The sequence below is a fragment of the Carcharodon carcharias genome, chromosome 12 (genome assembly GCF_017639515.1).
Source record: "Carcharodon carcharias isolate sCarCar2 chromosome 12, sCarCar2.pri, whole genome shotgun sequence".
NCBI classification, from domain to species: Eukaryota; Metazoa; Chordata; class Chondrichthyes; order Lamniformes; family Lamnidae; genus Carcharodon; species Carcharodon carcharias.
The window spans coordinates 43,438,865-43,463,176 of NC_054478.1; the positions used below are offsets into that span (position 1 = coordinate 43,438,865).

General features: G+C 42.6%; 1 protein-coding gene across 1 annotated transcript in view; it reads left to right on the forward strand.

The window, feature by feature from the left end:
- LOC121284946 (low-density lipoprotein receptor-related protein 1-like) overlaps window positions 1–24,312 on the forward strand; it is a 1,922,347-nt gene that overhangs the window by 678,789 nt on the left and 1,219,246 nt on the right. The window contains exon 6 of the mRNA XM_041200912.1: window positions 23,262–23,525. Coding sequence (XP_041056846.1) covers window positions 23,262–23,525 — 264 coding nt within the window. The remainder of the gene's footprint in view (window positions 1–23,261; window positions 23,526–24,312) is intronic.

Below are 24,312 nucleotides of genomic sequence, written 5' to 3' on the forward strand. Positions count from 1 at the left end.
AACAGATGTTCTTTCCCCCTGGATGGCAAGCTGTCTGTCTGCCGTCAGCATTGCTGGTTTGGATTTCTAGATTGCTGGATGCCAGCTTCGCCTCAGCCCTTATATTTTATTTATTTATCTATTCTTTCACAGGATGTGGGCATCATCTTATAGATGGTACACACTGCCACTGTGAGTGTATGTTTTTGGTGGTGGATGGGGTGCCAAACAAGCTGGCTGCTTTGTCCTGGATGTTTTGAGCTTCTTGAGTGTGGTTGGAGCTGCACACATCCAGGCCAGTGGGGAGTTTTCCATCACACTCCTGACATGTGCCTTGAAGATAGCAGTCAGGCACTGGGGAGCCAGGGGATGAGTGACTCGCCACAGAATTCTCAGCCTCTAACCTGCTTTTATAGCCACATACTTTGCTTCTGCGCTTCTTGGCAAAATCATCTTTATCCCACATTTCTACATTCCTCTCCCTTGGCAGGGTAACATACATCTTTTCCATAGAGCCTCAAGTTGCCACAGTTGAAACATTCTCAGACTTTTGCTGTTTACATTTACACATAACAGGATTCTGTTGTGCCATTCAGTTAACCTCAACTTTTGTTATGCCAGTGGCAGAGGTCAGACCAAGTTTTATGCTGTGAAATTGCCCATCCTCTGCTTCCAATGCAGCTGCTGTTTTCAAAGTGTTGTCCAATATTAAGTCATCTCCTTTTTCCAGCAGTTGATGCCTCATCCTATCCAACTTGCAATGTTGGACTGTCTGACCCTTTATCTGGTTATTCAGATCCATCGCAACATGATTGTATCCATCCAAAGACACCTGCCTCAAATGGGTCACACATTGGGCAATGGTTTCCTCTTCCTCCTATCTCATCTGACAGAAAACATGACTTTGGAATATGGTATTTGGATTTAGCACATAATGGTCCCTCAAAGCTTTCATTGCACGTTCATAATCTGCCTTTTCTCACGTGGCAGGCAATGTCTTGAAAGTCTCCCTCACCGAAGCATCCACATTGATAACAATAAGTCCCGTCATTGTGCTTTCTGTGCCACTGTCGCCCTGTCCAAAAACAGGCCACGACCATCAATATATGCTTTAAATTGCTTCAGCCATGTTCTCCATTTCAGGCTGACGGTACTGTCATCATCAGTCAGATCAAATAGCTCAATTCTTCGGACTGTAGACATAACAGCTCCAGCAAGTGCCATGACACAATCCTAAATATCTCTGTATTTATCCTCATCACCAGTGTCACATCTCAGGCTGAAAGAACAACACTCGTAGTCACAGGTTTAGCTGCAGCTGTGACAGTTGGCTAACTTCTGACCATGTGCTATCTGACCTTGGTTGATCTTCATCAGTATAGAACATGTGATACAGTACAACTCAAGCATTCGGATGTCATTATGATAATAGTAACTTCGATATGCTGATGGTAATGGCATTTAACGTCAAGGGGAGATGGTTAGATTCTCTCTTGTTGGAGATGGTTGTTGCCTGACACTTGTGTGGTTGAAAGCTATTTGCTGCTTATCAGCCCAAGCCTAAATGTTTTCCAAGTCTTGCTGCTTGCAAGCACAGACTGCTTCAGTGTCTTCAGGAATTGCAAATGGTCTTAAATGCTGTGTAATCATTAGCAAACATTCCCACTGCTGACCTAATGATGGAGGAAAGATCATTGAGGAAGTAGCTGAAGAATTTTGGGTCTAGCACACTACCCTGAGGAATTACTCCAGCAATGTTCTGAGGCTAAGCTGATTGGCCTCCAACAGCCACAACAATTTTGCTTTGTGCTAGGTGTGACTTAACCAGTGCAGACATTTTCCCTGATTCTCATTGACTTCAATTTTGCTAGAACTCCTTGATGCCACACTCTCTCAAATGCGTCCTTGATGTCAACAGCTGTCACTCTCACCTCACCTCTGGAATTTAACCTTTTTTGTCCATGTTTGGACCAAAGCTGTAATGCAGACTAGAACCAAGTGACCCTCTCAGAGCACAACTTGATCATCAGTGAGAAGACTATTGCTGGATAGCATTGTCACTGACTCCTTCCATCATTTTTCTAATGATTGAGGGCAGAATGATGGGGGTGTGGGGGTAATTGACCCAGTTTGGATTTGCTCTGCTTTTTGTGGACAGGACTTACCTGGGCAATTTTGCACATTGTCAGTATGTGCTAATGTTGTAGTTTTACTTAAATAATAGGGGCGCATCTAGTTGTGGAGCACAGGTCTTCAGTGTACAACCGGGATGTTATCAGAGCCCATAGCTTATGCTGTATTCAGCTCCTTCAGCTATTCTTGATATCATGTGGAGTGAATAAAATTGACTGAAGACTGGTATCGGTGATGTTGAGGTCCTCAGGCGGAGGTTGAGATGAATCATCCACTTGGCACTTCTGACTGAAGATTGTTGCAACTGCTTCAGCCTCGTCTTTTGCACTGACGTGTTGACCTTTCCATCATTGAGGATGGTGATACTTGTGCAGTCTTCTCCTCTGGTTAGTTGTTTAATTGTCCACCAACATTTATGACTGGATGCAACAGGACTGCAGAACTTTGGTCTCACCTCTTGGTTGTGAAATTGCTTAGTTGCGTCTATAACATGCTGGTTCCACTGCTGGCATGCATGTAATCATGTGCTATAACTTCACCGTGTTGGCACCTCATTTTTAGTTGTTTCTGGTCCTAGTCCTGGCATGTTCCCCTGCACTCCTCATTGAACCAGGGTTGATCCCTTGGCTTGATGGTAATGGTACACTGAGGGATATTTCAGGCTATGATGTCATAGATTGTGGTTAAGAATCATTCTGCTGTTGCTGATGGCTTACTGTGCCCGTGGATGGCCAGTTTTAAGCTCCTGGACCTATTCTGAATCTATCCCATTTAGCGCAGCAGTAGTGCCAAACAACATGATAGCACGTGTGCTCGGTGTTGAAGATTGTACTTTTACTCCACAAGGACTGTGTGGCGGTCACTCCGACAAATACTATCATGGACAGATACGTCTCTAGTGAGGATGAGGTCAAGAAGGTTTTTTCCTTCTTGTTGATTCTCTTGCCACTTGCTGCATGCCCAGTCTGTCAGAAATGTCCTTCAAGGCTCAGTTAGTTTGGTCAGTAATGGTGCTGCCAAGCCACTTTTCATTAGGTTAATTGATTATTATGTCTTTGGAGGGTCTCCAAAAGCTGCCAAAAATTTGTCAACCTATACTTACATTCTGCTTCAATTGCCCCAACTACTTGAAAATTCACTTGCACTTGAAATTCTGAGATCTCTGGTGTGATACCAACATGCTTACTCCGACGGGTGACAGATTTTTTACCTCCGAGAGCTGTGGATGCTTAGACATTAAATATATTCAAAACTAAGATCAATAGAATTTTGGACACTAAAGGAATGTTATATGAGCGTGTCCTCAGTGTTGAAGATTGCACTTCGACTCCACAAGGATCGTGTGGAAAGTGTGTGGAGTTGAAGTTGAGGTGGGAGATCAGCCATAACCTTACTGAATAGAGGAGCAGGCTTGTTCTCCTATTTTCTAATTTTCACATCTGCACATAGTACTATTGAACAAAATTCAAAAAAAAATTGAATGTAAGTAACATATTTCCATTTGATTTTCTGTGAAAAATAGCACGAGCCATTCAGATGTATTATATATCAGTGGATAAAAATTCAGGCTCACATTAATCTAAGTTATTTGTATTTCAGTATAAGCGGTATTTTATCATGAAGGGAGAGACATATTTCAAAGGGAAATAGAATTAAACTATACTTTCTTAGATTTTATTTTACAATGTCAATGTGGATCCTTCCCATGTTACAATATAAAGTTTTGTCAAAAGATAACTCTTCTTGAAAGCACTGTCAATAACACCTTCCATTATTTTTCTGATGATTGAGGGTAGAATAATGGGGGTGTTAAACTATGAAGACAATCACTGAAAAGCACTTGAATTGTTTTCTTGTATTCAGAAATGTTAGCAAAACAATTTCCTGAGCACTAAGTACCTTTCCCCATTTCATACTCATGCTGACTATCTTGCTCAAATCAGCAGCCACAAGAAATGCGGCTTTGTTTTGGCATAAAATTAGTGTTAAACACCTGAATTTCAAGTTGTGTTTCTCAGCACCTGGATTGGGCTGGAAGTACACTGGATACCATTTTGGTTTCGGTAACTTTTCACCATCCAACATGAAATAGACTGTTAAAGACTGTAAAGGTCCTATGCTGGTTGTAGAACACCCCAAACAAAATTTAAATAGAAATGGACAGAGATTACATCATGAAATGGGCAGCGATTGCATCATGCACACTTCATGTTGTTGTACCAAGCATTTTGTGCCCTCAACAACAGTTCTTAAATAAGCTACTGGAGGTGGGTTATAGGCCCTGGAAGATCTTTAGGTCCACAAAAAAAAATCTATACCTATTGTCCACGCTTTTGAGCTTTGGGATACCTAACAGCTTCACTCAGACTCAATCTATTGGGCTGATTCAATGTCGGAACCATCGATTACCTGTCATCCCACATCAATGTGTTGCACAAGGGATTATGTTATACATCTGTAACTCGGTGACATCTAAATGAAGCCCAAAGCCAAATGTGGCTAAGTCCTTAGGACCAGCATGCAGACTGAGCTTTGTCTCCACTTAAGGCATGAATCTAATTTATAAGACAAAAATAAAATCCCCAATTTAAATTAACTTGTGCAGATAATTAAAAATAATATCAATAGAGGTGTTCTTGAGCTGAATATGACCAATGTTGAGATTTTTGAATGATGCCTGTTATTCATAGAGATGTCAAACATTCACACCCTAACCCTAACCCTAACGACAACATGAATTTTGATATTAGTAATCTCAGAAAAGGAGTGAGCATTTGCTCAGCAAAAGCATTCTTGCTTCTGAGTCAGAAGGTTAAGGGTTAAGATTCAATGATCAAGAGATTACAGGGTTAACATCCAGTGGGATACTTGCATCAGATGGAAGTGGAGTCAAAACCGCCCCAATCATATCTGGCTTGCCTTCATGGTAAGGGGTTATGAGTCAGGCTAACGCCTTGTCCCATATGTAAAGGATTTTCATTATGGAAAAAACACAGAGCACAATTTGCTGATGCAAAATCAGTGGTAGAAATGGACTGTCTCAAGTCTCCTCAGGCACATAAGGAGAATAAGAAGATGAATCTTAGAAAACAATCGTTATAGTGTGCCAGTTACCACTCCATATTGTGGAAAAACATTCAATATAAATCCTATCAATGGTATAATCATCAGGGGAATAGTCTTGCCAGACTTTATCCATCAATGTTACTGTAGAATCGTGAGGGTGCACTTTCTCTGCCTGTCAATTCAGGCTAATCTCTGTTAATGCACCGAATTCCCACCTAACAAATAATTTCCTGTATATTTAACATCAATCTTCACTTTAATTGTAGACAATACGGTTGTTGAGTAAAGCTTTTTACGGATATTTGGATTCTAGGGAAACTTTTAGTGTGAATTATTTGAGCTCCAATTCCTACCTCCAGTGATTTAGTGAAAATTCACCATCTTACAGTTGGGAATGCTTTTCTAAGAGTAATATTAAAGGACATTGGAGAGGCAGAAGAGAGGGCATTGCACTCTGCCTCTGAACACAGTCAGTCAGGACCAGCAAAGGCTGCAAAGTCAATCAGAGTTTAAAATGGAAAGCTGCAGAGGCACTGACTGCTATTACCTGCCAAGTTTTGTATACTATCTCTGGGATTTGATGCAGTTTAGGATACAGACAGCAAAGGTTTTGGGTAAGGTAACAAGAGCAAGGCTCATATAATTTAATCAGCAAGAAAATGTTTAGTCTCTAAGGCCCAGTAAATTTCAACTTGCTTTATTTTTACTTGGGGATACATGGTTCAAGTTGAAACAGAACTGAATCCATTAGAAATGGCAGAGTGGGAAACAATAGGCCAGAGCTGCTAGGCAATCCAAAATGCTGTCTGCTTTTTTTACAACCTCCTAAAGCTATCCTAACATGCTCAGCAATCAGTGCCTATGAAAATATCGGTTTTCAACTGTCCTGTGGCAAATCTAGCATGCAATTCATTTTTTTATATTATCTCTGAATTTGGAATTCCTATGAGTTTCTTTTGTTTGTTCTTATACATTGCAAATGGATAAATAGATCATTGATTTTATCTTCCGGGTGAAATGAAAAATAACAGCTAACAACAGATGTTGGTTAGTTAGTTTTCATTCCAAGCATTCTATACCTCCTTTGGGATTGACAAAAGGCAACAACACAAACCATTCAACACTTAAATCCCAGAGTCAGTACAGTTGAAAATAGCACCACTGGAGTTTCTTCATTTCAATTTGTTTTAGGCAGTACGAAACATAAATCAAATTGCTCATCCTCAAAAAAAAATTCTGTTGCTAATGAGAATAGAAGTTATGAGTCAGTTCTGAATATAAGTCTATCTGTACTCACAATATTCTAAGTCCTGTAATACATCTGCACTTTAAAATTTAAAATTTGATCAATGTGAATTTGATCTGGAAGAATTTGATTACGCTTGGTGCTAATTGGGTTAATTTATTTAACTCCTTTGTGAGCCTAATTTAAAAAATCGGCTCATGCAAATTGTTTATCATTGAACAGGTGGCATAGTCTCCCACTGTCTTTAGATGGCAGGATAAGCACAATAAAAATGACTGAAAATGCTTCTTGCATTTTTTGCAATCCTTTTAAACATATTTATTTCATCATATTAGAAGTTATTTTCAGTGCAATAATGTGGTGCAATAATGCAATTCAATTGAAAAAACATTCAGATGACAGACAAATATGGTCAATCTAACTTTATCCTAACGTTTTAAATTAGAACATTCAAAAGGTTACAAATCCAAACGATTTTTACTTCCTCTGTCAATTTTTTTAATGTACTCATTTTGCCTGCTCACACTCTTGGTTCGTTTTTAATAGAATAATTTGAATGAAATAGATGAACAAAATGTTGACAATTAAGTTTAATGTGTAGATTTGATATTTTTAATTTTGTAAATCTTAAAATCAGAATGTGCTGGTGCAAAAAAACTAAAAAGGATAGAGGGCAGCATCAGCCATAAACACGGACGCCTTCACCATCCCAATAAATGCATGCACAAACAAAAATATTATGCCGATTATGGACTCTTATGCTGTCAACCTCACTCCTCAGAAACTTTCTGCTTTCATGTGGTGAGTTGTTAAACTAGATAGATGTTTTCATCTGCGGATTCAAAAGATGGGATGCAAAGTGTTATAATCTCCACAGAGTCCAATAACTTTCAAAAAGAGATTCAAACTTCCAGTTACGAGCTTAAAGAATAACACTGCAACAATTTCACGTTTTAAAACTTTAATAGTAACAAATAACTAAAAGAATTATACTTTAAACTATAGAAAGGAATGTTCCCCTTTTTATACTTTTCACATATTGCGCTCCCCTCGGAATTACTATCATTATAGCAAGCAGTCCACAGTTGATCCCAGCATCCAATGGGTTCCCATATCCTTGTTTCACTGAGTAGTAATCTTAAGTGACCATCTTGAGGTGCTTCCCTCAGTTTTCAAAGAGTTCCTTAAATTCATCACCAGCGGAAAAGCCTTTTCGGATTATTCTTCTTCGCCTGGTTATGGAAGAATCTCCAGGAATCCTTAGGAGACTTCAGGATGCATCTCTTTAGCTAAAGATTACTTCCATCCCACATCTGGATTGCAAAGTCAAGCAGCCTCTCCTCTCTGCTGACCAGACAGAACTGCTCTCTGTAGTATTGACTGATTTGTAGAGAAGGCTGTAACCTAATCTCAAAAATTGCCACAACATGAGACACATTAACCTTGCATCTAAGCAGAGCTACTGATTAGCTATTCTTGATCTCAACTCCCCTTCATCTTCAAAGTAAATAGACAATTTACAGCACAACTGTTTATAACTCAATACCTACAACATCTTTCTGGGACTTGAGAAGACTCAGAATCTCTGCTTATTGCAAACTCAGAAAGTGCTGCCATTATCTCCAAGCATAAATACCTTGCATCCCTTTTAGTAAAACAATCTAAGCCTTCCTTTGATCTCTAACAATCAAACCACCCAGGTTTACTGTCAGGTGCACTTCAGAACATGTCACATGTTCCCTTCATTTACCCTAAATTTAAAGTGAAAGTGCTAAAATTATAATAATCTTAATTGTAACAAAAAAGTTGAATTATGTGGGTGACTGATAAATGGGTGATTGAATGATTGTATACCACTATGAATTACTATGCTGAACCTTTCAAAAAAGCCTTTTTGACTCTGTCCTGTTGATTACTACAAAGTGACGAGCTCCCATCTGAAGATAAGCAGCATTTCAAGTCAATGCATGCAAGCATAAAGAGAACTAGACAGTGTGCAGATTATCATCAATACTAAGTAGGTCAAGTAACTAACTTACTATTCTTCAAAGACTGTACTCGGCCAGTCCATTGTTAGAATACTACAACACTATGGCCGGAATTTTGCCGCCCACCCCCATCCCCGCTTTGGGGCTGGCAAGCCATTGAAACCTTCATTCACTTTGGCGGGACCGGAAGATCCCATTGGCGAGGGGCAGGAAAATTTCTGCTTATGTGTCAAGTTGCAAAGAAGCACCCAAGTCTTTCACCCAGACTTGATATGAATTCTGTATGGTAATCTTCTAGCCATTGACACCCCTTCCCCTTGGCTACTGTCCAAGGCTGAAGCAGTCTGTTTGCAATCTCGGTGTTCCCCCCCCCACACACCTTAAACCAGCTTATATTTCACCCCTTTCTTGGATTCACTCAAGTTCTGTCGAAGGGTCATGAGGACTCGAAACGTCAACTCTTTTCTTCTCCGCCGATGCTGCCAGACCTGCTGAGTTTTTTTCCAGGTAATTCTGTTTTTGTTTTGTCACATTTGACTACAAGATTAGCTTCTGATGACATAGTTGCACCATCACTAAGACTGCCCATTTCCACCTCTGTAGCATTGCCCAACTCCATTTCTGCCTCAGCTCACCCATCACTGAAACCCTCATTCATGCCATTATTACCTCTGGACTTGACTATTCCAACATACTCTTGAGGTAAGCTTGAGGTCATCCAAAAACTCTGCTGCCCATGCCCTAGCTTTTACCAAGCCTCATTCCCCTATTACCCCTGTGTTCACTGGCCTATATTATGCATGCTTGCCTTTCTCTTTGTTGAAACAGATGGACATAAAGGAAAAAATTGCTCAATTAATAACTTTACAAATGTTTTTCTCTTAGATCTATTTTGTCAATGGCTCAATGTTTATTGATACAAGATAAAGAAGATGTCAAATGCTTATAGTTGTTATTGAAACTTTAAAGGTCTGTTTGATTGACACATTTATAGGGTTATAGTAACAACAGTTTTTGAGGAAATTATGAATGGGTATTCTTTTTTCAGCAGTTCTACATATTCAATTTTTACCATAGGGTTCATTGGATCTGATCATGGAAGCACCATGAGTTGAGAGGGAGCTATAAAGGGGGAGGGGGGATTGTGAATGGGCATTGAGTTGGCAACAGCGTTATAAGGGGGCAATTAGAGTGGGGGGGGGGCATGAGTGTTTATGGAAGGGGCAAAGGTGGCACGAAGTTATCTTTGAAAAGTTACCAAATCCAGACTATGGTTCACAACTACACTGAGGGTCCCTAAGCCATGAGTCATTGAGAAGCTGGTCCGGCTCCACAAAAATTGCAGGGGTCTAGGAGATGCAGCCCTGCAATGGAGTTGGAAGTGCAGGGTGTGTGTTTGTTGCTTGTGCCCTTCTCCAACAACAGGAAAATTAGGTGTGCCAGGAATATGGAGTCTCCAGAACTCCGCAAAACCCCATCCTTTCTCCCTAATTGAAATCTCTGGAATAGTTGAGTGGAAGAAAAGTGCCTGCATACTAGCAGTTGAAACTGATTTTTTTAAAACACAAAGTAAATTGAAAGTACCAAAACATGACTATTTCTGAAAGAGACACGGGCAGAGTATTACACTCTGCATGCGGGCGGTGTCTGACACACCCGAGCATAAGATGACGCACAATGACGTCAGGCGTGTGTCTCAACGTCATTGCACGCTCACGTGATATTTTGTTCGGTGGGCGCGCGCAGGAGTCGGCTGCACGCCCATCAATAATTAAAAGGGCTATTAAGGCCTAATCTAATTTAATCTAATTAAATTCCAATCTATGCTGTCCGTCCAACCTTACGGTTGGCGGTCTGGCGAAAAGGCCAAGTGGCCTTTATATTTATTACGAGCTGGATGAGGTTTCCTGAAGCAAATAAACATTAAATAAAGACATTATTTTGGAATTAAAACATGTCCCATCTCATGTCACAGAGTCACATGAGATGGGACATGTTTTATTAAATTTTCACTGTCTTTATCAATATTTTACACAGCGCTTCAATCTCTCTGAGGCAGCTGCATGCCTCAGGGAGTTTGAAGTGCTCTTTCCCATGCATGTGCGAACTGTGCTCGAGGCCCGGCTTTCCCTCCTCCCCCTGCCTACACAGGCAGCGCTTAGCGCTGCTGCTCACAATCTATGCAAGGCAGGCCTTAATTGGCCTGCCCGTGTGAAATCGCAGTGCGGAGCTGATCGCAGGCGGCAGTCGGCTTACCAACCACCCCTGCTTGCCCCCACCGATCACCCCCGCCAAGGGCAAAATCCTGCCCATGTCAAAGCTTTTTGCCTTGCACTCATCAGGACAAATTTGCAAGAATACCAATTGTAAATGGAACAATTTATACTGCTTAAGAAGAGAGTGCTATTTAGTTGGCAAGTTAGCTCTAATTGGTAAAGGCATTGCCATAGAGAATGCAACAGAGAACAGTTTTTTTTAAATCCAGTCATTCATGGGATATGAGTATCACTGGCTAAGTCAAAATTTGTTTCCCATCCCTAATTGCCCTTGAGAAGGTGGTGGTGAGCTGTCTTCTTGAACTGCTGTAGTCCATGTGGTATAGGTATATCCACTGTTTGGGAGGGAGTTCCAGGATTTTGACCCAGTGACAGTGAAGGAACAATGGTGTATTTCCAAATCAGGATGGTGATTGGCTTGGAGAGGACCCTCCGGGTGATGGTGTCCCCAAGTTTTTTTATTTATTCATGGGACGTAGGTTTCGCTGGTTGAGCCAGCATTTATTACCCATCCCTCATTGCTATTGAGAATGTGGTGGTGAGCTGCTTTCTTGAACTGCTGCAGCCCATGTGATGTAGGTAAACCCACAGTGCTGTTAGGAAGGGAGTTCCAGGATTTTGACCCAGCGACAGAGAAGGAACAGCGATAAATTTCCAAATCAGGATGGTGAGTGACTTGGAGGGAAAATTCCAGGTGGTGGTGTCCCCATGCATCTGCAGCCCTTGTCCTTCTCGGTGGTAGTGGTTGTGGGTTTGGAAGGTGCTGTCTAAGGAGCCTTGGTGAGTTACTGTAGTGCATCTTGTAGATGGTACACACTGATGCTACTGTGTGTTGATGATGGATGGAGTGAATGTTTATGGATTTGGTGCTAATCAAGCAGTCTGCTTTGTCCTGGATGGTGTCCAGCTTCTTCAGTGTTGATGGAGCTACACTCATCCAGGCAAGTGCAGAGTATTCCATCACACTCCTGACTTGTGCATTGTAGATGGTGGACAGGCTTTGGGGAGTCAGGAGATAAGTTACTAGTCGCACGATTCCTAACCTCTGTCCTGATTTTGTAGCCACTGTATTTATATGGCTAGTCTAGTTCAGTTTCTGGTCAATGGTAACCCCCAGGATTTTGATAGTGGGGGATTCAGTGATGCTAATTCCATTGAACATCAAGGGGTGATGGTTGGATTCTCTCTCGTTGGGGATGGTCATTGTCTGACACTTGTGTGGCACGAATGTTATTTGCCACTTGTCAGCCCAAGCCTGGATATTATCCAGGTCTTGCTGCATTTGGACATGAACTGCTTCAGTATCTGAGGAGTCGTGGATGGTGCTGAACATTGTGAAATCATCAGCGAATATCCCCACTTCTGATCTTATGATGGAAGGAAGGTCATTGATGAAGCAGCTGAAGATGGTTGGGCCTAGTTCACTACCCTGAGGAACACCTGCAGTGATGTCCTGGAGCCGAGACGACTGACCTCAAACAACCACAATCATCTTCCTTTGTGCGAGGTATGACTCCAACCAGCGGAGAGTTTTCCCTCTGCTTCCCATTGACTCCAGTTTTGCTAGGGGTCCTTGATGCCACACTCAGTCAAATGCTGCCTTGTTGTCAAGGGTAGTCACCCTCACCTCACCTTGGGAGTTCAGCTCTTTTGTCGATGTTTGAACCAAGGCTGTAACGAGGTTAGGAGCTGAGTGGCCCTGGCAGAACCCAAACTGGGCATCAGTGAGCAGGTTATTGCTAAGCAAGTGCCGCTTGATAGCACTGTTGAAGACCCCTTCCATTATTTTACTGATGATGGAGAGTAGACTAATGGGGGCGGTAATTGGCCGGGTTGGGTTTGTCCTGCTTTTCGTGTACAGGACATACCTGGGCAATTTTCCACATAGCCAGGCAGATGCCAATGTTGTAGCTGTACTGGAACAGCTTGGCTAGGGACACGGCAAGTTCTGGAGCACAAGTCTTCAACACTATTGCCGGAATGTTGTCAGGGCAAAAAGTCTTTGCAGTATCCAGTGCCTTCAGCCGTTTCTTGATATCACGTGGAGTGAATCGAATTGACTGAAGACTGGGCACCTCTCCGGAGGAGGCCGAGATGGATCATCCACTCGGCACTTCTGATGAAGATTGTTGCAAACGCTTCAGCCTTATCTTTTGCACTGCTGTGCTGGGCTCCTCCATCATTGAGGATAAGGATATTTGTGGAGCCACCTCCTCCAGTGAGTTGATTAATTGTCCACCATCATTCATGACAGCTTAGATCTGATCCATTGGTTGTGGAATCACTTAGCTTTCTCTATCACTTACTGCTTATGCTGATTGGCATGCATGTGTCTGCTGCCCTTGTCCTTCTAGATGGTTGTGGTCATGGATTTGGAAGGTGTTGTCTAAGGAGCCTTGGTGGACTCCTCCAGTGTATGTTGTAGGTGGTACACGCTGCTGCTGCTGTGTGTCAGTGATGAAAGGAGTGAATGTTTATGGATGGGATGCAAATCAAGTGGGTTGCTTTGTTCTGGATGGTGTCGAGCTTCTTGAGTGTTGTTGGGCCTGCACTTATCCAGACAAATGGAGAGTATTCCATCATACTCCTGACTTGTGCCTTGGCGATAGGGAAGTCAGGATTCCTAGCCTCTGACCTGCTCTTTTAGCCATTGTATTTATATGGCTAGTCCAGATCAGTTTCTGGTCAATGGTAACCCCTGGAATGTTAATGGTGGGGGATTCAGTGAAGGCAATGCCATTAAATGTCAAGAGGCAATGATTAGATTCTCTCTTGTTGGGGATGGTCATTACCTGCATTTATGTGGCACCAATGTAGCTTGCCTGTTGTTAGCCCAAGCCTGGATATTGTCCAGGTCTCGCTGAATTTTGGACATGGACTGCTTCAGTATCTGAGGAGTTGAGAATAGTGCTGAACATTGTGCAATCATCAGTGAACTTCCCCACTTCTGACCTTATGATGGAAGAAACATTATTGATGAAGCAGCTGAGGATGTTTAGGCCGAGGACACTATCCTGAGGATCTCTCGCAGTGATGTCCTGGAATTGAGATGATTGATATCCAGCAACCACAACCATCTTCTTTTGTGCTAGGTATGACTGCAACCAGCGGAGAGTTCCCCTCCTGTTCTCCATTGACTCCAGTTTTACTAGGCTGCTTGATTCCACATTCGGTCAAATGCTGCTTTGATTTCAAGGGAGCCACTCCCACCTCACCTCTGGATTTTAGCTCTTTTGTCCATGTTTTAACCGATGCTCTAAGTAGGTTAGGAACTGAGTGGCCCTGGCAGAACCCAAACTGCATGTAAGTGAACAGGTCATTGCTCAGCAAGTGCTGCTTGATAGCACTGTTGATGACCCCTTCCATCACTTTGCTGATGATTGAGAGTAGACTGATGGGGCAGTAATCGGTTGGGTTGGATTTGTCCTACCTTTTACGTACAAGTCATTCCTGTGAAATTTTCCATGTAGCAGGATAGATGCCAGTGTTGTAGCTGTACTGGAACAGTTTGGCTAGGGGCACGGCAAGTTCTAGAGCACAAGTCTTCAATACTGTTGCCGGAATATTGTCAAGGCCCCATTGCTTTTGAAGTGTCCAGTGCCTTTAGCCGTTTCTTGATAACACGTGGAATGAATTGAATTGGCTGAAGACAGACATCTGTGATGCTGGAGACCTCTGGAGGAGGCCAAGGTGAATCATCTACTCGGCACTTCTGGCTGAAGATTGTTGCATATACTTCAGCCTTATCTTTTGCGCTGATATGCTGGGTTCCTCCATCATTGAGGATGGGATATTTATGGAGCTTCCTCCTCCTCCAGTGAGTTGTTTAATTGTCTGCCACTATTCACGATTGGATGTGGCAGGGCTGCTGAGCTTAGATCTGATCTGTTGGTTGTGGAATCTCTTGACTCTGTCTATAATTTGCTGCTTATGCTGTTTGGTATGCAAGTACCCCTGTGTTGTTGTGAAGTTGATGCCTCATATTTAGGTATACCTGGTGCTGCTCCTGGCATGCCCTGCTGCACTCTTCATTGAACCAGTGTTGATTCCCTTACTTTATGGTAATAGTAGAGTGGGGGATGTGCTGGACCATGAAGTTACAGATTGCGGTTGAGTATAATTCTGCTGCTGATGGGCCACAGCACCTGATTGTTGCCCAGTCTTGTGTTGCCAGATCAGTTCAAAATCTAACCAATTTAGCAAGGTGGCAGTGCCACACAACATGATGGAGGGTATCTTTAATGTGAAGAGGGGACTTTGTCTCCACAAGGACTGCGCTGTAGTCACTCCTACCAATACCAACGTGGACAGATGCATCTGTGGTAGGCAGGTTGCTGAGGACGAGGTCAGCTATGTTTTTCCCTCTTGTCGGTTCCCTCATCACCTGCCACAGACCCAGTCTAGCAGCTTTTTCCTTTAGGACTCGGACAACTTGGTCTGTAACAGTGCTACTGAGCCATTCTTGGTGATGGACATTGAAGTCCCCCAGCCAGAGCATATTCTGTGCCATAGCCATGCTCAGTGCTTCCTCCAAATGGTGTTCAAAATTGAGGAGTACTGATTTATCAGCTGAGGGCAGGGGAGGCAGGGTGCAGGGGGACGCAGGTGGTTCAGTGTTACATGGTAATCAGCAGGAGTTTTCCTTGTCCATGTTTGACCTGATGGTCTGGAGTCAATGTTGAGGACACCCAGGGTAGCTCCCTCCCAACTGCATACCATTGTGCTGCCACCTCTGCCAGAAGGGCAGGACATACTCAGGTATGGTGATGGTGGTGTCTGGGGTGTTACCTGTAAGGTATGATTCCATAAGTATGCCTATGTCAGACTGTTGCTTGATTAGTCTGTGAAATAACCTTCCCAATTAGGGCATAAGCACCCAAATGTTAGTAATGAGGACTTTGTTGGGTCCGACAGGGCTAATTTGCTGTTGTCATTTCCAGTGGTTAGCTCGATGCAAGCTGGTCTGTCCAGTTTCATTTATTATTGACTTTCTAGCGGTTTGATAGAACTGAATAGCTTGCTAGGCCATTTTCAAATCAACCACATTTCTGTGGGTCTGGAGTCACATGTAGGTCAAACCATATAAGGACTGCAGATTTTCTTCCTTAAAGGACCTTACAACAATTGATTTCTTGTCATCATTCAACTTTTCATTTCAGATTTTTATTGAATTCAAATTCCGCCATGGTGCGATTCGAACCCGGTTCCCCAAAGTATTACCGTGGGCCTTTGGATACAAGTCCACTGCCAAACCCACTATGCAACCACCTTCCCCAACGGCTAAGCTTTTGTTTAAATTCAAACCAGGCAGGCCGACTCTGATTGGCCAAGGCATGGCCATGGGGAAAAAACCAGGGAAAGGCTGTCCTTAAAGCTTCTGTTTAGCTGAAAAAGCCACAATTTGTGTGCATGCTCCTTCTGTCTGCAAAGGACAGAGACCATGAGTGTGAATATATGTAGCTTCTTGTATGCATAAGTGAGCCATACGACAAGCTCAACTGATTATCTTAAATTGGTTGTCAGCATAATTCTTAGCATAATCTGGATTGTTTAGCAAATGCTTTCCAATAGGGGAATTACATCTAATGTTGGACACTATGTTTTGAGTTTTGCAAGTATGGGCTGTTAATGTGTGGACAGTACTTTGTGAATAGCGGAAGGGACACGCGGTTTGATACAATTTGCCAGTCATAGGGACATACAGCCTACATGCCTGGCATCACAGCGGCTGAAATTCAGATACCACATTACTCATTTGTGTGAAAGGCAGAACACCTTTTTGGCTTGACATCAGCATCCTGTTAGTGGAGAATACTGCTTGTGTTGCTAGTGCACAGTAGCAGCTTGAAATGTCAGGAATAGATAGATGCTTGATGGCCGGCACAGTTACGATAGCCTGAAGGGCCTGTTTCTGTGCTAGATAACTCTATCTAGATAACAAGGGCCTGTTGCTCAAATTATCCTTCCAGGGTAATCTGAAGTGGACTGAGTACTTTTCAGGACCAAAAGTGGAGGTCTTAGACCCATTCCTGAGTGATATACAATGAACAATGATCTGATCAGGGCAGCCATTATCCTGCAGGATGGCTTTGATGCGCCCTATCTCAGCATCAAGCTTGCACAGTGAGCAAATGGATTGGGCCCTATTTACAAGGTTGCTGATAAGGCCAACTTTATAAAGTGGAACTGTAGGAATTTCAACGCTTATATTGACCAGTGAACGTAGGCTTACGGTAGACAGTAGTAGAGAACTCTTTGGCAGATTAGCATGTTAAGGAAAGGGACCTTATTTGACTGCTCCATTTCAAAGGTGAGTTTAAGCACAGGATGGAGTCCAGTAAGGTGTGTAAGGAAATTCTTAGATGCAGCTGCAGATTCCAATGTACAAATTTATCATCTACATATTGGAGATATGCATGGCGAAGGAGGTTAGATGTCATTCCATCGAAGATGTGTTTCTTGTGGAAATTGACAAAAATGTTTGTGAAAGCTGAGCCTAGAGGGGATCCTATGGCCATCTATTTGGGCATACATGGTGTCGTTAAAACTAACCTCAATTGCATGAGTTGCATAGTTCATAAATTAAATGAATACAGATTCAGACAATTGTGGTGCGTCTTAATCGCCTTGATATAGTGATGTGGTGCACATGTTTATGGCTTCCCTGAATGGTACATTGGTGAACAGGCTGGCAACTTTGACTCCCGGGTCAAAATCCTGGGGAAGAATTTTCTGCTTGTTGGGAGGGTCGTTCGGGAGCAGGTGTGGGCGGGCGCGGAGCCGATCGCCACCTGCAACCGGCTGGGTGCTGCCGTTTTACATGGGTAGGCCAATTAAGGCCCCCCCAGTGTGACGCACGGCCATTAGCACTCAACACTATCTGTGCGAGCGGGGATCGGAGGGAGAGTCGAGGTCGGGGCAGCACAGGGCTGCCTCAGGGAGACTGAATTCATAATGAAATTTTTAACTAAAGATAAAAATTATTTACACATGTCCCCCCATGTGACAGTGTCACATGAGCTGGGACATGCTTGTCAATTTATCAGAATTTATTTATTGATATTATCAAACCTTCAGGAAACCTTGTCCTGCCAACGGATGATGTTTTCTGAAAAACGTGAAGGCGAATTGGTCTCTCCACCTGCCCACCAACATTAAAGTTGGATGGGCTGCGCTGTTAATTGTCTTAATTACTTTTTTAATGGCCTTAACAGGCCTTTGACAGTTCAGTGGGTGCGCAGCCGCCTCCGGCATGCACCCACCAAACGAAAGATCTAAATGACGCACGGTGATGTTGGGATGCATGCCCAATGTCACCGCGCATCATTTTACGCGTCGGCGTGCCAGGCCCGGCCCCCACATGCTGACGTCAAAATTCTGGCCCTGGAACCCTGTTCCTAACAGCACTCTGGGTGTACCTGAGCACATGGACTGTAGCGATTCAAGAAGGCAGTTCACCACCACCTTCTCAAAGGCAATGAGGGATGGACAATAAAAATGCTGGTCTAGCTAGCGATGCCCATGTACTGCGAAAGAATAAATACATGGATACAGCATTGTTATCGATATGTGGATCTTGTATGATATGGTCTTCGCCAAAGTGAGAGAATCCTTCACCGTGTATGTGGAAAACTTGCTCAGAACGGGGTGTAGCAACTTGCCCAACCAATTGGCCAAATCATGTTGTGGAGAACCAGCCATAGATAATATAAGGCGTTAAGGGACATCACTTTTGTGTGCCTTGGGACTCTCATACATGCATGGACGAAAGTGAGTTGTGAGGATGAATCCAATCATATATACCACCTGACAGCTCATTATTCTTGTACAAGCGCAACAAGCATTCTTGTAATTTGCTTTTGAGCAGGGCTATACACTCATACTTAGTGGCAGGTTCAATGGATACAAATTTAGACCCTTCATTAAGAATGGCGTGCATTTGTTGATATAGTCACATTTGATAAGGATGACTATTCCAATCCCTTTGTCGGGTTTATAAATATGTATGTCTGGGTTGGCCTTGAGGCCTCGCAATGCCTCCAGACGTTCATGTTGTGTGTGAAAATCAGCCAAGTAATTTGGAATCCTGTAACATGCATGTGATAGATCAGCTCGGGGCACTCCTAAGGATTCAGCATCTTCAGTAGACACTGGTTTGTGGTGGGTTAGTTGAGAGTAGAGGAGTTCAAACTCAGCAAATACCTCTTCTTGTTTGACAAAGGCACACCAAAATTGAAGCCATGCAAGAAAAAAGCCCTCCCTTTCAAAGAGTACATGTTTAGAGATATTTACTGCATGTTTGGCAGCGTCATTAGTTGTGCCCTCAAACCGCCTCCACTTAAGTCAGTTTACAGTGCGGGCGTGTTTCAAGCGGGTAGTGTTTATGGCTGGGTCATCTATTGGGGCAATACAGTGCACAAGTGGATCAGATCGAAAAAAATAAAAATAATTGGACACCTCAGACCAAGCGCAGTGTAGGTCACGGTGTAAATTAGTAACCCTCCTACCAATCTGTTCAATCTCATTTTACTTAAAGGCTCGCTCAAATATGGCACAGTCTCTCATTTTAGCATTATCAATACACTTGGAAACAAACACTGGCACAACTCTAATACACTCTCAGAGAAATTCACTAGATAGCTTACCTGTTCTTAACTAACCCGTGAGTTGAACTATGTTGTTGATATTCCAATTTGGTCTTTGTTGTACCTCTGTCTCAGGTGTGCAAATAGTTGTTTGGTTATACAGAACTTGAGTTTGGCTGAAAAAAGGAAACATGGGCCAGAACTTTACACTCCCCCCAATCTCGGCGGGTTCTGCAGTGAGGGGGGAGTGCGAACTTGCATGGACAGGATTCTCTCCGGGACACCACCCACCTCTACCTGGTTGCGATTTTATGGTGGGGCAGGCTAGGCCTCGGGGGGGACGGGTGGATGACAGATCAGGGGAAAACCCGAAAACAAACAGATTTCGATCTTGGGTGGAAAGGTGGGGGGCGGGGGGTGTCACCTCCATCTAGAAGCGCCCTTCTGATTGGGGGGGCACCCTCCCCTTAAGGCCCGGTGACCTCCCCCTCAATCTGATTGGCTGACAGCCCTTCATAGCGGGAATTCCACCCAGTGATTGGCTGAAGTCACGCCTTATGTCAATTAATGATTGATAGAGCAATAAATGGCATTGGGCCTGCTGGAGTTGGTGGGGATGTGTTTCCTGCTGACTCTTCAGATTGGCAGAGCCGAGCCCTCGCTATCCTGAAAATTCAGGCCATGCTGGTGAAGCTTTTCGTCTTGCAGCATTTAGGACAGATTTGCAAGAAATCGCCATGGCAACACCCTTACCAATCAGTTTCCACTTGCCAAACAGTCAACACTCTCTTGTCATGCAGTCTAAATTGTGTTCCCTTTACTATTGGTATTCTTGCACACCTGTCCTGATGAGTGCAAGATGAAAAGCTTCGTTGACTTGTCTTTCTTCAGCAGAATTGAAAATGAGCTCATTGTTGTTCCGTAGATATAAATGGGAAGTACTTTTTTAAAAAGTTCTTATCCCAAGCTTTCCTTCCTATTTAAGCCACACCTGCATCTCTCTGCCAACAATATAAAGCTGTTCTATTTCACTTCAACGTATTTAACAATATAACATGTCCATAAATAAGGATAAATTTTGCAAGGTCCTGTTGATGGTGTGTGACCTAACAAAATTAACCATATAATATCTGTTGCAAAGCTTCAAGTAGATGCTTACCTTAACAATAAAAATCTCAGATAGTGAACAACATTACTTCGACCTCAATCCACCATGTACAGGAGCTCAAAAAGGCAAAGTTAAGTTTCAGTTTTGAACCAGGATTGTTGGAGCATGTTTATTCAGCTAAAGATATCTCTAACTTCAGCTGCCTAGGCCCTAAACTTTGGAATTCCTTCCCTAACCCTCTAAACCTAGCTCTCATTCTTTAAGATGCACTTTAAAACCATTTTTTGACTAAGCTTTTGTTTGCTTGTCATAACACTCCTGTGAAGCAAGTTGGGTTGTTTTCTTTTGTTAAAGGTGCAATATTGTTGGGGCGTGGCACATGATTAGATTTTTCTCCATTTTCATTCTGTTGTCCAAGCAATCAACAGAGTCCAACTACTGAGACACCTGTCCTTATTAAACTTGCACCCTGCCATATTACATAATACGTTACCATCAGCTAATCAACAGTGTTAACAAATTTAATTTTGCCAATGTAGAGAGAAAGACAGAGTTAACTCTTCCATTCTGTATGACTCTTCTTCAGAGCAGTCATACGGACTAGAAACACTAACTCTGTCTTTCTCTCCACAGATGCCGTTAGACCTGCTGAGTTTTTCCAGCATTTTCTGTTTTTGTTTCAGATTTCCAGCATCTGCGGCATTTTGCTTTTAACTTTGCCAATTGTGCTTTCAATAAAAAATACCTTTCTGCAATAACACAAAACATAAAAGATGCACCATGTATTTCATGATGCCAGCAGCAGACCTAACAAATCCCTTGATAAAAACAATAGATGTTGTAGAGCCCTTTGGGGACACATGATGGCTAAGCACAAACAAAAGGTGCATTCATCTTTAATGTTCCCTAAGCATAATGAGACCCAGCCACAGAGGCATGCACGAAGGATCATAAATTCGCTATCTGTGAAAAATCCATAGGTGAGCAGAACTGTGGTGTTTATCCCTGTTTTCACAACTCAAAATGTGAAGTTCAAATAATCCTTCCTGTTAAATTATTTCTAACTTTGTAAAACAGGGAATATTGTAAAAAGTTCAGCTAAATTTAATTTGTTTGCTCAATTACCACCAACTTGTTACGTTTTAAACCACATGTCAAGTATTTATCTCTGTGCTAGATTGAAGCTCCGACTGTTTATTCTTAGGTATACCTTAACATTTGTAGCTGATTCAAAGAATTGCAGAGCGTGTGTTTTTTTTTGCAACAAAAGACCATCAATGTCTGTGGGATTAATTTTTGCTTTAGTGGCAGGTAACAGGAGTGGAACAGTTTCCAGGTCCCGATACGGCCCTGGGGGGGGGGGGGGGTGAACAGTCACCCATTTGAATTTTGACTGGGGAGTCCCCTTTAATTGGCATGGAAACATGTTCCCTTCTGATTTAGGGTAGCACGTGGGCTTTCAAAGCCGGAGAGCCAATCAGAAGCCTTCAAGATTCAGAGGAGCACCCAGCTGCAGTAATGAATTACCAAGAGGGCGCTTCCACAGGAAGATGCCCTCTGAGCCATTTTTTAAAAAATAAACAAAAAATAAAGAAATCAGCCAGGCCACCACTGTGGGAGGTGGGAATGAGGGCAATCCCTCTACAGGGCAACCTTTGGCTGGCAGGGAGGGCTTGTAGGCCAGCCCGTCTCATGGGGGACAGGTGGCTCAGGCCCTGAACCGAGTTTGGCCAAAATGATCAAACTGACATGCCTGGTGGCTTCATAATTTTCAGGCTCTGTCCACCCCAGCCATGGCAGGGCCCAAAGATTTAGCCCTGTGTGATTATTTAACAAAAGATCCCAATTTGGAGGGAATTTGGTGATATTGGCGGTTTATATCTCACTCCAGCAATAGGTCACTTCGCTGCTGCACAGTGCTTAATTCATTGATCTCATATTGTTGAAAGTCAACCAAGTGCATCAGGATATTTGGAGTAGCTGAACTGGTGACTTTCAAGCTAGAATTTCAAAACATTGCTAATATATTCTTAATAAGAAAATGGAACCATTTCTAAAATCATTAAACATTTGATGAAATTTATTCTTGAAAAAAAACATATGGGTCATTTTCCTCTACTCTGCACTTTGGACGCTTCCCAGGAGCAAAAAAGGATTCTTTCCCCCTTTGCACTGCATTCCTGGGGTTTCCCCTCTTGATGCAAATAGGCTTGCACTGCAAGTAGGAACAGGCCTAGCACTAGTATTTTAAATAAGGATGTTTCCCAGCCTCCCGCCTAAATGTCCTGGATTTTTTTCCATTGACATTCCAGCCAAAGGGCATCTGAGGATCTTGGTGTAAATGCTTCCATGGACCAACAGGTTTGTGGGAGCAAACTGAAGATCACAGAGAAGTAATTGTAATTATGTCATATCCTTTTTCCCTTCAGAAGACTAGGCACATTCAGGGCCATCTTGCTGCTGCCTTCCAGAAGTGGAGAAGGCCCCAATCTCAATGACTGGGATTTGGCCCACTTTTTAGGTACACAGCTAAACAAGGGAGCAGACCTACCCCTGAAATTCCAGGTCATGCATATTGCCTAAGGAGGAAAAACATCTGTATTATCTTCTCTCAGGGCTCAGCTGCACTGTGCCTGCTGGATTTCCAGTGGAAACACAGTTGTTAACAAATGTGCAATTATTTTGTCATAATGTGAACATCAATTTTACTGCTCAATGCATCATTTTACGCCATGTCATCAGAATAAATTACATGATTTCCATTTTATGCTGCATGCATATAAATTCTACTTTTTTTCCAAGTTCTGGATTGATTAGAGTGAAAGGTGTTGCAACGTAATTTTACTTTTAAATAAAACTTATTAACTTAATCTTTTCCAGAACCCATTGATAGACCACCTGTACTTTTAATTGCCAATGTTAAAAGTATTGTGGTGACCAATCTGAATGGATCAAGTGTTCCTACTCTGAATTCTGTCAACATTAATGGAATCATCGCACTGGATTTTATTTATGATGAGGAGCTGGTCTGCTGGATAACAGCTGAAGAAATGTCTACTCATGCTGAACTGAAATGTGCCAAGATGACACCGCTGAGTGGATTTACTGAAGAGAGAGTCATCAATATTTCACACAGCCTGCACAGTGAGTCTGTTCTGCACCTAGAAATACTTAAGAATTCATTCTATTATAATAGATAAATGATGTTTTAAATTTGCAATCAACCTATTGCAAAGTATTTTGGTGTTGCTGCATTGAATGCCTTTGACAAAGTCGAACCAATGTTAAATATTTCACTTCTTTTGAAAGACATTTAATTCAATGATGGTTACGAAATTAAAATTCTGCCACAGACATCAATAAATATAGATGTTCATTTTTAAAATGCTACAGTTTTCTGGGAAAATGAGGCTGACAGAAATTACATTTTTAAAGCATCTTCGTTGGTATGAGGAAGTCCATTAGATCTTTCTTTGCTTATTCATCCGGGCTAATTTTACACATTTGTAGCCCGACAGCCCACCCCCACCAACAATCATGGCTTTCAACCATTTCCGAAGTTTCCTAAGGCTTTTGTATTATCTGTTCCATTAATCGATCACTCTGACAATAGCTTTGGTGTCTAGCTTCAGGCAATGGGCAGGAAGCCCACTCCACATGATTGATAACATTGGTGGGAGGTTTTATCCACTTTTGAACATTGGGTGTCATACACAATGTAGTGTCAGTGTTGAATTGCTGAATAAGTGATTACTGGCAGCTTGTCACTACAGAGAATCGAAAATATAATGGTTCCTCTGTGGAACCAAGCTAGAAATTCTCCTTTAAAACTTGGATGGATGGGGACTTGAGGGCCTGTTGGTAGCTGTAAAGCCAGTGGGGATTGGGACTCGGAAGGATCAACAGTGGCAGGAATATTTGTGCAATGCTA